General features: G+C 42.1%; 1 protein-coding gene across 2 annotated transcripts; it reads right to left on the bottom strand.

The window, feature by feature from the left end:
• Nucleotides 1-273: 273 nt before the first annotated feature.
• Nucleotides 274-3,159, bottom strand: LOC121748576 (protein TIC 62, chloroplastic-like). 2 transcript variants are annotated; one of them, XM_042143027.1, is made up of 9 exons: nucleotides 2,840-3,159; nucleotides 2,187-2,299; nucleotides 2,018-2,071; nucleotides 1,793-1,877; nucleotides 1,569-1,674; nucleotides 1,045-1,131; nucleotides 859-956; nucleotides 599-708; nucleotides 274-437 (listed from the first exon to the last, which is right to left on the bottom strand). In XM_042143027.1, exons 1-9 carry the CDS (start codon nucleotides 3,108-3,110, stop codon nucleotides 372-374), a joined length of 990 nt encoding a protein of 329 aa, XP_041998961.1. In that variant the 5' UTR covers nucleotides 3,111-3,159; the 3' UTR covers nucleotides 274-371. The 2 variants fall into 2 exon arrangements, with proteins under 2 accessions (XP_041998961.1, XP_041998960.1); XM_042143026.1 differs by having other exon boundaries at nucleotides 2,187-2,312; nucleotides 2,844-3,159.
• Between the last annotated feature and the right edge of the window lie 10,558 nt (nucleotides 3,160-13,717).

Genomic DNA, 13,717 nt, shown 5'->3' with positions numbered 1-13,717 from the left:
TTACCCAATTTTCAATTTTCATTCAACATTTAAAATGTAAAATTCGAATAAAATAAATAAATTAAATTAGCTACAGTAATTAAAATCAACTAATCGGGTCAAAATTGGCCTAATTGACGGTTGACCGCCAAGAATTGACGAAACCGTCAAAAAAGGATGTAAAAGATAGCATTTTTGTATGTTTTGGAGTAGAATTTCAAAAAGTGAATGTTCTTGACTAAAATCGTAAATTGGCCATATGTTTAGGACCAATTTAGTATTTTACTCTAAATATAATAGTACTCCATAAATTATCATAAATCAGGACGGAATGATATATTTTCGCGTTGATAATTTTTATATACAGGCTTTTGAAGTTTATGTGCATTAGGTCAGTTTGAAGTTGCAGCTTTGAATAGCTGCTCCCACTTTCTGGGATCCTTTCCAGGTCCTTCCCCCTGCATTCATTAACATCACTTCAACCACACCAAAACTTGCATTCAAACAGATATACCAACAGAGTATTTGATTGTTACTGAAATAAACACAGAACACACTATATTCAATGAGCATGGATTGTAACAAGTTTTGGTGAGCTTAATAATGGTAAGAAAGGAACCTGGACTGAGTTGATTTCGTAGATCTGGCCTTGAGTGAAGTCGATGTCCAACGCCTGCACACAAGCTTCTGCTACGACAAGTCTACTTACCTCCCCGACAAGTTTATCCCCTGCAAAACCCATATGCCACATCAACAAAGTGAAGATAACATAATACTGACAGGTGTATAGATCACCATTGTTTGACAAACTTGACTCTAGGTGCGATTGAACAGAAATGAATGCAAGAGAGTAGCCATCAATGTGAAAACACTCAGCACCTTGTCCTATAACAACTGCTCGGCGTTCCCCAGCAGTAGCCTGGAGTAAAGTATTCAGATCATAAGATGTGTAGGGTCCATCTGTTAACCTACCAGGTCTGCACAAAGAGAGTGATGCGACAATAAATTTTGATAACTGAAAAGGTAAAAAGAAAAAATAACATCCAATTAGAAACTATATCGAACCTGATTATTGTATATGGAAGGCCAGAATTACGAACAAAGTCCTCCCCCATTTTCTTGTATTTTAGAACACCAAAGAGGTTCATGATGCTGGGCATAGAAGAAAGATGGAGTTAAGAAAAAGTTTGCTTTCTTACATAAATTCATTTGAGTAAAAAACCCGACATCGTTTATTGAAATCAATTCTGACGATTGGCATACATAAAGGAAGATATTACTATGCAAGCAAGTTTGTGTAATGAGTTTGTGAATCTTCATTAAGAGCATAGTTGTGCTGTAACTCGGCAAAATTGAGCAAAAACAAAAAAACAGCTCCGCACATGCAATATTTTTCAGCTTCTAAGCAGGTAAGAGCAACTCAGTAGTCAATGTAAATCTCAGCACTTAGCATATGAGAATGCAAAGTATCATTTCAAACTTATTTTAAGAAAGCATGCCCCTTTCACCCTAATTGCAAAACAACCATTTTTACCTAGAGTGACATGCTCTCACTAAACATTGAATATATCACAACATGGAAAGCATACCTCCATGGAAGTTCATTGAACTTGGTGACTCCAACCGAAGAAACAAGAATGATTCTTTTCAATGATGAGGGTAATGCTGACACAAGATTTCTCACCCCCTCCCAGTCTGTGAAGGAATGACATAAATGGTACGTAAGGCACTGGGATATACCATAGGATGATGGTAGAGAATACCGAAATACGGACAAACACCAAGCTTATGATTGGGGAAAGAATATTCTAACCTGTTCTTTCAGGTGTGTTGTCTCCATCCCATCTCTTAGATGGAAAGGCTGTTGTTCCAGTGCAGCATATAGCATGTGTAACACCCTACAACATGAACTTATATCATTTATGGCCCTGAGTAGATTGTAAATTATCATTTCACATACTCCTAGAGCTAAAGTGGATGGAAATTTTCATATGTGAAACAACAAACCAAGAGCTAAACTGGACGGAAACCATCATACCTCAAATATTGAAGGATCCAAATCCTCTGGGTTCCGCGTGTCACCTTGCCGCACCTACCAAGTTTAGAAAGATACTTTAAGCATAAGACAAGCAAGAATTTCAAAAATGCGTTATTTTCAGATGTCAAACTATAGCAGGAAAACTTGGTCCATAGTTAAACTAGATAACCTGCAGCTTTTCCTCATCTTGCTCACCAAAGAGAGTGATGGCCTTCTCTGGATTCCGGAGTAAAAGCCGTGCTCTAATATTCCGATCGAGCAGTGATGCTACAACCAATTGCCCTAAATTGCAATACTGTAGTTTAGAGGTTTAATAAGAAAGTTTCTGTTTAAAAAGAGGTTAATGCATAGCTAGAAGTATATCATTTATGGCCCTGACTAGATTGTAAAAGATCATTTCACACACTGGCTCATTTTACATTATCCAGCCATTCAACAGGTAGAAGAAACTAGTGTAACGAAGCAATGAAAAATCAAGCATGGGAGGCCAAGGAAATTCCCACTCTAACAAATACTCATTGACTCCAAACACCTTTATCCTTAACAAATTTAATCATCAAGGCAGGAAAAATAAAAATTCCATCAATTGATTTCGTGTGACATCACTTCTGAACAAAGGCTTGTTTGATCCGTGCTCAAATTCATTTGAAATGTTAATCCACATAAGAGGTGAACAAATCATAAACTGTATAAGAACAATAACCCTAGGTTTCAATTCAAAACCGAAATTGCAAGGATTTTTGTTTCCCCCAAAATCATCATATAGAAACACCGAGTGAAAAGTGAAAAGCGAAAAATTGGAAGAAAAGGCGAATGAGTCACCCACGCCACCGGTGCCTCCAACAACGAGGACGAGCTTGGAGGAAGAAAGGCTAGTTTGGTTTGTGTCAGATTGAATAACTTGTTCGCTAACAGCATTTGAGCGGGACACCGAAGCTGCTAATGTTGGCTTTCTCTTGAATTTGCGAGGAGAATACGGAGAATTGAGGGTCCGGAAAGGAAGTAAAGGGAGTGAGTGAGAGGTTTGTGTGGGAGGTTTTACTGAAAGTGGGAGATCAATGGAGGGAGAGAGTGTGAGGCTGTTGGGCGCCATGAATTGCTCAGTTTGTGTTTGGGAAACAGATATCAAACATATTGTTTGTGGTGGAAGTTTAGTTATCAACCGCCAATCATATTCATGCGCTTACTTTTATTTATTTATCAAAATTATTTTTTATACATACATTTTATTTTTCTTTCAAAGAAGACCCTACGCAAATTTTATACTCATATTTCTGCTAATTTAACTACTCTGCCCAATCAAAACTAATGTCAGAACATGCACAACTAAGTACATAGTAGTTCAGAATGATATAATTATAGCGGTAGGGTCCGTTAGAGCATTCGCAACTATGAGTGGACATCCGTCTGCTCTCAAACCCCACAGGCTTTGCACATGGTTACGGTAACTTCTCCAACTTGTAGGTGGAAATAGTGTGTCTCAGGCCTCCAGCGCTCGATCAAGGCAGTGATAAGCTCGTTGTCCATCCACATCGGCCTTTCACATTCCAACACGCCTTTGAAACCTCATACATCAAGCCAATACTTCACATTTTCATGTATTTGCACTGCCCAAACCTTACTTTCCATCCGACGAACTCTAAACACATTTGATGTGCCATTTGCCAACAATGAGGCTTAAATGTGTTCGTTTTGATGAAAGAGTAATGATGGATCCTCGGGGCCATAACATAACTGTTCTTCGGAACTTGAAGATGCCATCTGCTTCACAACATTCACCCAAAATTCTTTTGAAAAATATTGTAAAACATAACCAAGATTCAATTTTTATCATAAAAACTCAACAATCCACAACGACGCATAACACTTATGCGTCATTAAGGAAAGGCGCATAAGAATTGTGAGTCATTAGAAAAAGCCAAATGTTTTTGCGTCATTACCAGAAGACGCATAAAAGTTGTGTGTTTCATTAATAAAGACGCATAACGGTTATGCGTCACTCCCTGCGTCGGAATACAACTAAAGCCCTTGTCGGAATACAACTAAAGCCCTTCATTAAAATGGAATTCTATTAACATGCATTATCAAAAAATAGAATTTTTCCTTAAACGGAATATGGGGATTACCTCTTGAAAAATGGCAGTAGCTTGAATTTCTAGTTTCCAAAATTCTCAAAGTTCACTCCCTCTCTGAAGCTCCTAGTTGCAGTGAAAGGGAAAAGGAGTGAGCTTGAGTTGAGCATGGAATCCTTGTGAGGAGAGGAAAGAAATGTTACCTATGGGGAGTAGGGCTGCCTGCACTAATCCTGTAGCAATCCTTACCGAGTTCCCTCACTCTCAAGCTTGTTAATTTTGGCTGAAAATTTTAAAGTGTGGAAGGGGAATGTGAAAGTGGTGTGGAGGGGTTTTATAGGAGGACTTTGGTGTACTTTGATGATTTTTTTTTAAAAAAATTAACTCGACGGAGAAAATTACAAATAAACTCCTACACTATAGATAGGATGAAATTACAACTGATGTCAACAGGGCTTGAACTCGGCACCTCATGCAATAATTTCTAAGCTCCTTGCCACTAGGACAAAGACTCTGGACTGGTGTACTTTGATGAATTAAATGGCTAATAGTGTAGCTTTGTCTCCACTTGAAGCATATCTCTTTAGTTGATTCACTTGTAGGACTAAGTTTTGGTGTTTCTTGTAGTACTATGCACTTTGCCATTGATTTCCTCTTGTTCCTACCTGACTACCTATTACATCACCTTACAAGTCATTTAATTACTCTTGTTTGATTTGCACAACTCTCGGTTGGCTAGGAGAGAGTGTAGGAGTTTACTTGCCATCTTAGGCAAAACTTATGCTTACTTTTTGAAAGGTTAAGTTTCTCTCTACTTGGTGGTTTGTTGATCTTTAGTACATTAAAGCATCATTAACGCTCGGGACTGGGCCGCAAAAAGCGAGTCCCGGCCCGAGCTTGGCGTTGGAGGGGGAGGAGTTGCGGCCTGGGGACGCTCCCTGGGTCCGGCCAGGGCTAGCGTTGGATGGTTCGGGATGGGACGCAACGCGGCCCGGTCCAGCCTTAATTCGTGTTCGGGCCGGACCGCAACGGAATTTTTATTTTTTATTTTTTATTTTTTTTAAATTCAAAAATTTATTTATAAATACCACTCCATCCATCTTCATATACATTCTACTCCATTTCTTTTCCTAAAATTCGAAAAAATGTCTCCTCGTCAAAGATTATTCGAAGCTCAAATGCCCCGATTGTTAGAAGAGGCGGTACCGGCAATCCAAGAAGAAATCAACAACGAAGTGGAACGCTACCAAGCTGATATTCAAGCTTGGAACGAACAACAAATCCGGGTACCACGTACTCGGATGTATATTCACTGAGACTGTGAACAAGCTGCTTTGCGGCTTTTCACAGATTATTTCTCTAGCGATCCGCGATGGCCTTTGTAGAAACGTAATGTCAACACAGTTGTAGCTCGCGACTCGTATTTCTGTCAAACCACCGATGCTGTGGGCCGGAAAAGTATATCGACGTTGCAGAAATGCACCTCTGCCATACGTCAACTCGCTTACGGAACTACATCAGATATGTTCGATGAGTATCTCCATGTAAACCATCATACTGGATGGGAGTGCCTAGCTAAATTCTGTCGGGCAGTCGTCGAAGCATTCAAGGATACATACTTGAGAAAGCCAACGACCGACGACGTTAGGAAGTTGTTGAACTTGCACGAGCGGACCCACGGCTTCCCAGGGATGCTTGGCAGCATCGACTGTATGCACTGGCAGTGGAAGAATTGTCCAACGGCTTGGAAAGGACAATACACTAGCGGGCACAAGGGCACACATCCCACGATTGTGTTGGAGGCTGTAGCCGACCAAAGATTGTGGATCTGGCATGCCTACTTTGGTGTCGCGGGGTCCAACAACGACCTCAATGTGTTGAACGAGACTCCATTGTTCAATGACTTGTGTGTCGGGCGAGCGTCGAACGTAGAGTTCACGGCCAACCACCGTTGGAATAGTATATGGTACTATCTGGCGGACAGGATCTACCCTCGATGGCCCGTGTTCGTGAAGACTATCACATGCCCAACAACGGATCGGAGGGCATTGTTTGCCCAAAGGCAAGAGGCGGCTCGGAAAGATGTGGAGCGTGCATTCGGAGTCCTCCAAACACGGTGGGCTATTGTGAAGGGAGCAGCCCGTGGTTGGCAGCGTTCACTAATCGCCGACATCATGTATGCATGTATCATAATGCATAACATGATCGTTGAGGACGAGGAAGAAAATATCACTTTGTGGAACGACGATCCGCTCACCAGCACCGCGAGTGACTACGTTATCACCGCCCCACCCGTGCAGGGCCTTCCTCCCGACATCCGCAATGTCATGGCCCGTTCAGCTGTGAGGCGCCAAGAGGAACAACACAATCTCCTCCAATCCGATCTAATCAAAGAGATTTGGACTCACACCAACGTTTTCCAGCATTGACGTTCTGTTTTTAATGATTTTTTTGTATTTTTAAATTTCTATGTTGTAATTTTCAATCTTCGATCGAAAATTTACTCTTCCGTGTTATAAATTTCCGGCGTTTTTTATTTTACGTGTAAAATAGATTGCAGTTGTGAATAGTGTCATTTATTAGTTGCGGCCCAGGTTGGGGCATGCATGGTTAGAGCAGTTGGGGCCCGGGACTCAAATTTGGGGGAATGATGACGTGGAGGGGACTTGGGGCCTGAATCCGGGCCAGGGTTAATGATGCTCTTAGGATTTATTAGTTTTGGTTGTTAGCTCATGGTACCTTAGAGTGTGATTTGTTTTTGTCTTGCAGGTTTGGACACTGACCCGACTGCCCCGCTGCTAACCGCGACGCGGGCTCGCTGCCCTGGGCCAACGGGCTGATCGGGTAGGGCCCCGGGGGTTGCAATTTGGGCTCGGGAGAAGAAGGCCCAAAGTTTAACAAAACTTTTAGTTCTGTAGCCTTTTGGCCCATCCATGAATAATTGTAATAGAGTAGTGTCCCATATCCCCTTCATCATTTTGTGCAAAACGATCATGTACTTTAAGTATTATTCGATATGTATACGCGAACACTTTCATTCGGGGAATACCTTCGAATCCTTGTACACTTTCATTAATTTTTATCTTATTTATTCAATATATATACATTACTTTGTGTTTTTAGCTCGTCCAATTCTCTTTAACCTTTACTTTGCGAACTAACAACATTAAGTTTCATTTATTTTCACAAACAAGAGAGCGATACATCGCTAGTTCGACATTAAAGATTAACGAAAAAAAATATAAAGGGGCGGGTATTACAAGAATAGTGTGGAAATGTTCAATATGAGGCACACCAAAGCTAGAAACGTAATAGAGCGTGCGCTTGCGTTTGCCATGTTGAAGATGCGGTGGGGTATTCTGCGCAGCTCATCGTTCCATCCTATAAAAGTTCAAATTCGGCTAATAATTGCGTGCTTCCTTCTGCACAATTTCATCTGTCAGAGAAATGGAAAATGACCCAATAGAATTAGAACTCAATGGTGATCTATATCAGCTGATTTTGACGAGGATCACTTAGGGATGGAGTATGTTGACATTATTGAGCCATCCACTGAGTGGAGCGGTACAAGAGATGGGCTCGCTATGAAACAAGACTTTTCAATTTTGATCTTTGCACGAAGTCTTTTCACTTTTGTTTTAAAATAGACATAAATTTAAAGAATTATGATTCTTTGTCCTACAATTTGAGATTTGATAACATTATAGTATGTGATAATCTAATTTCAAAAGGATATAATAATGTACATGTTTGGTGTATAACGCAATACTTCATGACAGAGGGCTTGAGATATTATTGACAAAATAATTAGTTTGACATCCAATTATTGACTCATAAAATTGCACATTCGCAATAGTGACAATAGAAGTTATAAGTATTATGCAATAATTGGCAATACTAGTAAATCTTGCACACCAAAATATCATTATAAAAACGTCAGATAAGCATAACATATACGAAATGTGCTCCACAGTGCAACACGGAACTACTACGAGTTTGGCTAAGGTCTCTGTTATGTTTGAAGCGCGATTGATCAAGAACAAGAAGAATACAACACAATAGGTTTTACGTGGTTCGGTTTTACAAACCTACGTCCACGGGCAAGACAATGGTTCACTCTTTATTGATGTGTGTTTAAGGATGGAATACAACTCAAGAACAACGTATAGCTCTCACTTCTTCACCTCTAATCTCACTTCGCTCAACTCAAAGTTAATCAAATGAAGAAGACGATATACTTTCTTGAATATGGAATGTGTTGTGTGTGTGCATGCTTATGACGTTGAGATCTTTATATACTCAGCTCATAAGCATCTTGTAGCTCGCGGTCCCAGCTCCAACTCACGCGTTTCACAACCGTCAATCTGTTGCGAACATCACAACATCCCTTAACAAATTAACCACCATATCTCTTTCTCAGCCTTCGATGCACTCCATGCAAATCCAACGGCTATTAAGATTGATGCATGATTATATCCAACAGTCTCAGACTGTTAATAAACAAAAACGTCAAAACACAAAGAAATGGAAACTAGAAGTAGAAGTAGCAGTGACTACAATGTGTCCATATGTCTACCGCTTGAAAGTGACGATGAAATGAGCGTCGTCGACGGAAAGTACAGCGGGCTCCCACGGCTAGTTCATTGTCACGAATGAAACGTTTCCACCCACCATGCACCAGTAGCTTCTCATCACGTCTTGTAATGACCATATCCCACGTCCGATAGTGGACGGTGAAACGAGCATAGTGCCGAGACTCACAATGCTATTTGAGCTTTGAAGCGAGTAGAACATCTTTAAGAAGCCTGGAAGCTTAGTGAAGTTGTCAACAACCCTATATCACCAAAGAAAGTGGACAAGGCTTGTTATGTAGCAGAGGTCTCCATACGAGTAATTTTTCATAAATAAATTATCTGTACATCGTAAAAGCCATATGTCAAAAATGAACTCACCCCCATGATTCTCCATCAGAAGCTTCACCGTCCATGGGTGTATCAGTAGGTGATATTTTCAGTCCCACGGAGAGATACTTACAAGGGTTCTTGTGATTAGCAAGATCTAATGGATAGACCAATACTTTACTAAAGAGAAGAAATTTTATTAAGAGCAATTAATGGATACCTACCTCCATGACCGATTGTCCTCTTGGCATTGAAGTGTTGGGGAAAACTGGAATTACAAGAGTTAAACAATACCGGGCGTAATACAACCCAAGAAGGAAGAACTAAAAACTGAAAATTACAATGAAATCGAAACTGTAAACTGGAAATAAAACTTAGCCGAGTCGAAGAGGCCTCTTTCCGCAAGACGAGATACGCCCCGGTAGTGCTCTCGGTTTGGCGTGTCGTCCCCAAAGATAAAACGGCTACGTCTCTGATGAAGCAGCACCGCAATCAACAGAGCTCCGGCGAACTGGAAGAGGAGAGGGCAGAAACATGAGCAGTTGCTCAACAGGATTGTAAGTTGAAAACTTACTCCTATCGGCACAAACATGAGCAGTTGCTCCAGTGTCGATGTACCAGCCTCCCTTGTTTTCAATCAAGTTGGTCTCTTCAGTGACCACAAGGATGAGGTCATTTTCGTCCCTGTCTTTGAACTCTTTTTCAACGACGTGGGCTGCCGGCTTCTTCTTCTTGCTGCGGCAGTCTTTGGCAAAGTGGCCAGTTTTGCTACACTTGAAGCATTCGCCTTCAAATTTCTTTGCAGGCTGCTTTCCTTTCCCTTTATCCTTTTGACTTGGATGAGGGCGTTTGTTGGAGGGACCGCCCCGCTCCAACAAGTTGGCCTAGGATTCAAAGGGGCCATGGCCTCTAGCCTTTTGGTCGTTTTTGTGCACGTCAGATTCAATGCGCAATTTCACGATCATTTCTTCAAGTGTCATCTCCTTTCGCTTGTGCTTAAGGTAGCTCTTGAAGTCCTTCCAACTAGGTGGAAGTTTCTCAATTATCGTGCCAGAAGTAAAAGCTTCCGGCAAGTTCATCCCCTCGGCGGCGAGTTCGTGGATGATAATTCGAAACTCTTGTACTTGGTTTATCACTGGTCTTGAATCGACCATTTTGTAGTCCAAGTACTTAGCTATTACAAATTTCTTAGTACCGGCATCATTGCTACGTTACTTCTTCTCTAGGTTCTCCCACATTTGTTTAGATGTGGTTACATTACAGTATACATTGTAGAGGCTATCATCTAGTGCACTTAAAATAAAGTTTTTACATAGATAATCCCCTTTGTGACATGCGTCGTAGTCGGAGAAGACCTCCAGTCTTGTCTCTTGATCGCTTGGCCTGGGTGGCTCGTCTTCCTTGAGGAAGTGCACGACCCCCAATGTTGTCAAGTAGAACAACATTTTTTGTTGCCACCTCTTGAAGTCAGATCCTCCAAACTTGGAGGGCTTCTCAGCGGGCGGCATCATTCTCGGTATCAAAGGCACCGAGCTTGGTCCATGATAAGAACCATTCAAGTTGACTCCACTTGAGCTAGCAACGTGGTTGGGCATAGAGCCCCCACCATTCATGTTGGGCATAGAGCATGCCATGGTCATACCAGCCCCGAAGGAACCAGCACCCGCGTGAGACCCGAAGGCCCGAGCATTCGTGTGAGACCCGAAGGCCCCAATACTCGATCCATTAAAGGATCCGAAGGAACCACTAAAAGTGGAACCAAATGATCCACTCGAGGTGGATCCACCAGTGGGCCCAAGGGGGTTAACAAACTCCCAAGGGGTTGTTGATGAAGATGGATAGCGCCCAGGAGTGGGCATCATTGTCAGAATCGACGATGTGTTGACCGGTGTAGTGGTCGACACGGTGGATGGAGTTGTTGCAGCAGCGGTGGTGGCAGCGGCAGTGTTTGATTCAGTCGACATCTCCAGCAAAGGTATTAAGTTTTGATAGTGATTAATTTCAGTTAAGGTTCGAATCCTTCAACGGCAAGTATATCTCGTCTTGCGATTTTTGGGGAAAACTGGAATTACAAGAGATAAACAATACCGGATGTAATACAACCCAAGAAGGAAGAACTAAAAACTGAAAATTACAATGAAATCAAAACTGTAAACTGGAAATAAAACTTAGCCGAGTCGAAGAGGCCTCTTTCCGCAAGACGAGATACGTTCCGGTAGTGCTCTCGGTTTGGCGTGTCGTCTCCAAAGATAAAACGGCTACGTCTCTGATGAAGCAGCACAGCAATCAACAGAGCTCCGGCGAACTGGAAGAGGAGAGGGCAAAGCTTCGGGAAGAAAGACTATGCAGAGAGTATGATGCTTGTGTTCTAATTGTTCTGTCATGTTCTCTATGCTAATGCAAGGAATGACTAGCTTATTTATAGGCTTGGTCTACTGCGGGGGTCAACTCAGCCTTGATGGCTGTCATCATGGCTCATTATAGCAGGGCTGTAACCGCCGGCCGTTACGAGTTTGAAAGCTGGAGTGGTCGATGTTGAATCTAGACGTTGTACACGCCCTAGTTCAACCGTCACATGTGGACTTCGTGAAGCGACTTGATCAAGACACTGATCAAGCCATCGCTCAAGGCGCAGCAGGCCGAGTTGATCAGGCTTCTGCCCAAAACTGAGGTGGTCCAAAACATTAAGTCTGGATCCAGGGACAAGCCTAAGAACCAAGCCCAAAGACCACCCAAAGACCAATTGCCAATTGCCAATTGCCAATTGCCAAGATCCAAGTCCACGGGCGCAGGTGCGGCTCGGCGCGCGTGTGAGATCTTTCACCCATCTTAGTCCACGATAATTACTAAGTGTAATTAGTCACTTCATACACTTTCAACTCATAGCTTTATCAAAAGCTACATTGTGACCAACTTTAATCCACTATTTCTCACTCACCGGGAATCGGATTTGAGAAAGTGAGTATACTACGGTCATCATTTATTGGTCGACGCTATACCATTTAATTCTCCAAAATTAAATGTATTGTCACATTTATTATTGGTCAAACTTCATTGACCGAACATTTTAAAATCAAGATTCCAACATGAAGCTTGTCAAATTGCTCATTGAATAATTAAGTGTGGCATGTAGTTGATTTGGTATGTGGCAGTTGGCGATTTATTGTTCATTAGGTTTCGTGGCATGGGCTAAGTAGTGGTAGATATAAGTCAATCGCATTTGATGCGCATTTGCTCAATGACTTCTATATTTAAAGACACCCAATGACAAGAAGTATATCACACAGATCTTCCTCTTTGTTCTACTCTAAAACATCCCCATAAGAAAACCATGAATGTACCACTTCAACCATCATTCTTCTACAAAGGTTCATGGACTCTCCAGATCGACACTCAATTGGTCGATGCACTTGTTTGGCTGAAGATGGAGACTCGCTGGTCTCTTACGGAGTATCCAACCTACTTTGTTCTTGCAGTCAAAAAAGAGTTGCAAAAAACCGCCGGCATCTGTTTCACCGAAATAGAAATAGCCGATCGAATCAAGGCACTCGAAGGTCGTTACCACACTTTCAAAGAGGTAGTAGCTGACCCGAGAGTACAGTTGGATGAAACAAATATGTGTGTCACGGCTACAGACAAAGTGTGGGAAAAGATAATGAAGGTAGTATACTTTAATGTTTTTTTTAATTTATTTTTTGCATGAAAGTTTCACTTGAGGTGCATATACCTATTATGTGTGTTCACTATCATTAATTAAAATGGTGTAGAAAAATCCCAAGGGTGGTGCATACTACTATCACCAAGAACCTCTTTTCATAAAATTGCGGTTTTGTTCGGCATGGACGACGTCAAGTTAGAGGGTGAAAAACGAACCATCAACATTTCTGACTCCACTACGGAAATGGAGATAAATGGCCATGCGAGCTACGAATCAGATGATGACAGCGAAGAGGTTAATTCTCCAGCTGTTTACCCGACATCTAAAGTCAAGCGCAAGCTGTTCGTAGATGCTCATGTTGGTTTTAGATGACTGACTGTGATACAAAGATACACTAACCGGACGTAATATAGCCCAATGAAGAACGGAGAAATTAAACGGAAATAAACTGAATTGAAATAACAAATTAGAAACTATAAACCGTAGATATAATTTGTAAGCCGAGTCGAGGAGTCATCTTTCCGCAAGACGAGATACGCCCCGGTAGTGCTCACGGTTTAACGTGTCGTCCCCAAAGATAAAACGGCTTCGTCTCTGAAGTAGTAGCACCGCTAGCAGCAGAGCTCCGACGAATGGGAGTAAGGCGGGGGCAGAGCTTCGACGGGAAGATTATGCAAAAGGAAGAGAGCGTGTATGCAAGAATGCTTGAGTTTGTTGTGTGTTCAATCGTATGCAATGCATGGAGTGACTGCCTATTTATAGGCCAAGTCCACCCATTGGGCATTTATGGAGTCAACAGTCATTATGTGTGTCATGATGGCTTGACTGTAACCACCGAGGGTTACTGACTGGTGCACTAGCTATTGGGAGCTGAAGAGACACGACGCATCTGGACACACTACACGACGGGATACACCATGGACCGTCGGGGTCCATCGGGGACCTTTTGTCTCCGTTATGCGTCGGGGTCCAGCGGGAACCTTTTGTCTCCCGTTATACGTCGGGGTCCAGCGGGGACATGACGTGGACCAGGACCACCATGAATCGGGATCCGTCGGGGATAGCGTGG

This window comes from Salvia splendens, chromosome 9, assembly GCF_004379255.2.
Source record: "Salvia splendens isolate huo1 chromosome 9, SspV2, whole genome shotgun sequence".
NCBI classification, from domain to species: Eukaryota; Viridiplantae; Streptophyta; class Magnoliopsida; order Lamiales; family Lamiaceae; genus Salvia; species Salvia splendens.
Note: the sequence above shows the minus strand (reverse complement) of the source record. Positions and strands in the feature narration are given on the sequence as shown.

Excerpts from the sequence above, each read along its gene's own strand:
- LOC121748576 (XM_042143026.1), bottom strand. The coding sequence starts at position 3,110 with ATGGCGCCCAACAGCCTCACACTCTCTCCCTCCATTGATCTCCCACTT. Across the intron at positions 2,313-2,843 it reads TTGTTGGAGGCACCGGTGGC|TATTGCAATTTAGGGCAATT; the intron begins GTGGGTGACTCA and ends TCTAAACTACAG. Across the intron at positions 957-1,044 it reads CTTCCATATACAATAATCAG|ACCTGGTAGGTTAACAGATG; the intron begins GTTCGATATAGT and ends CTCTTTGTGCAG.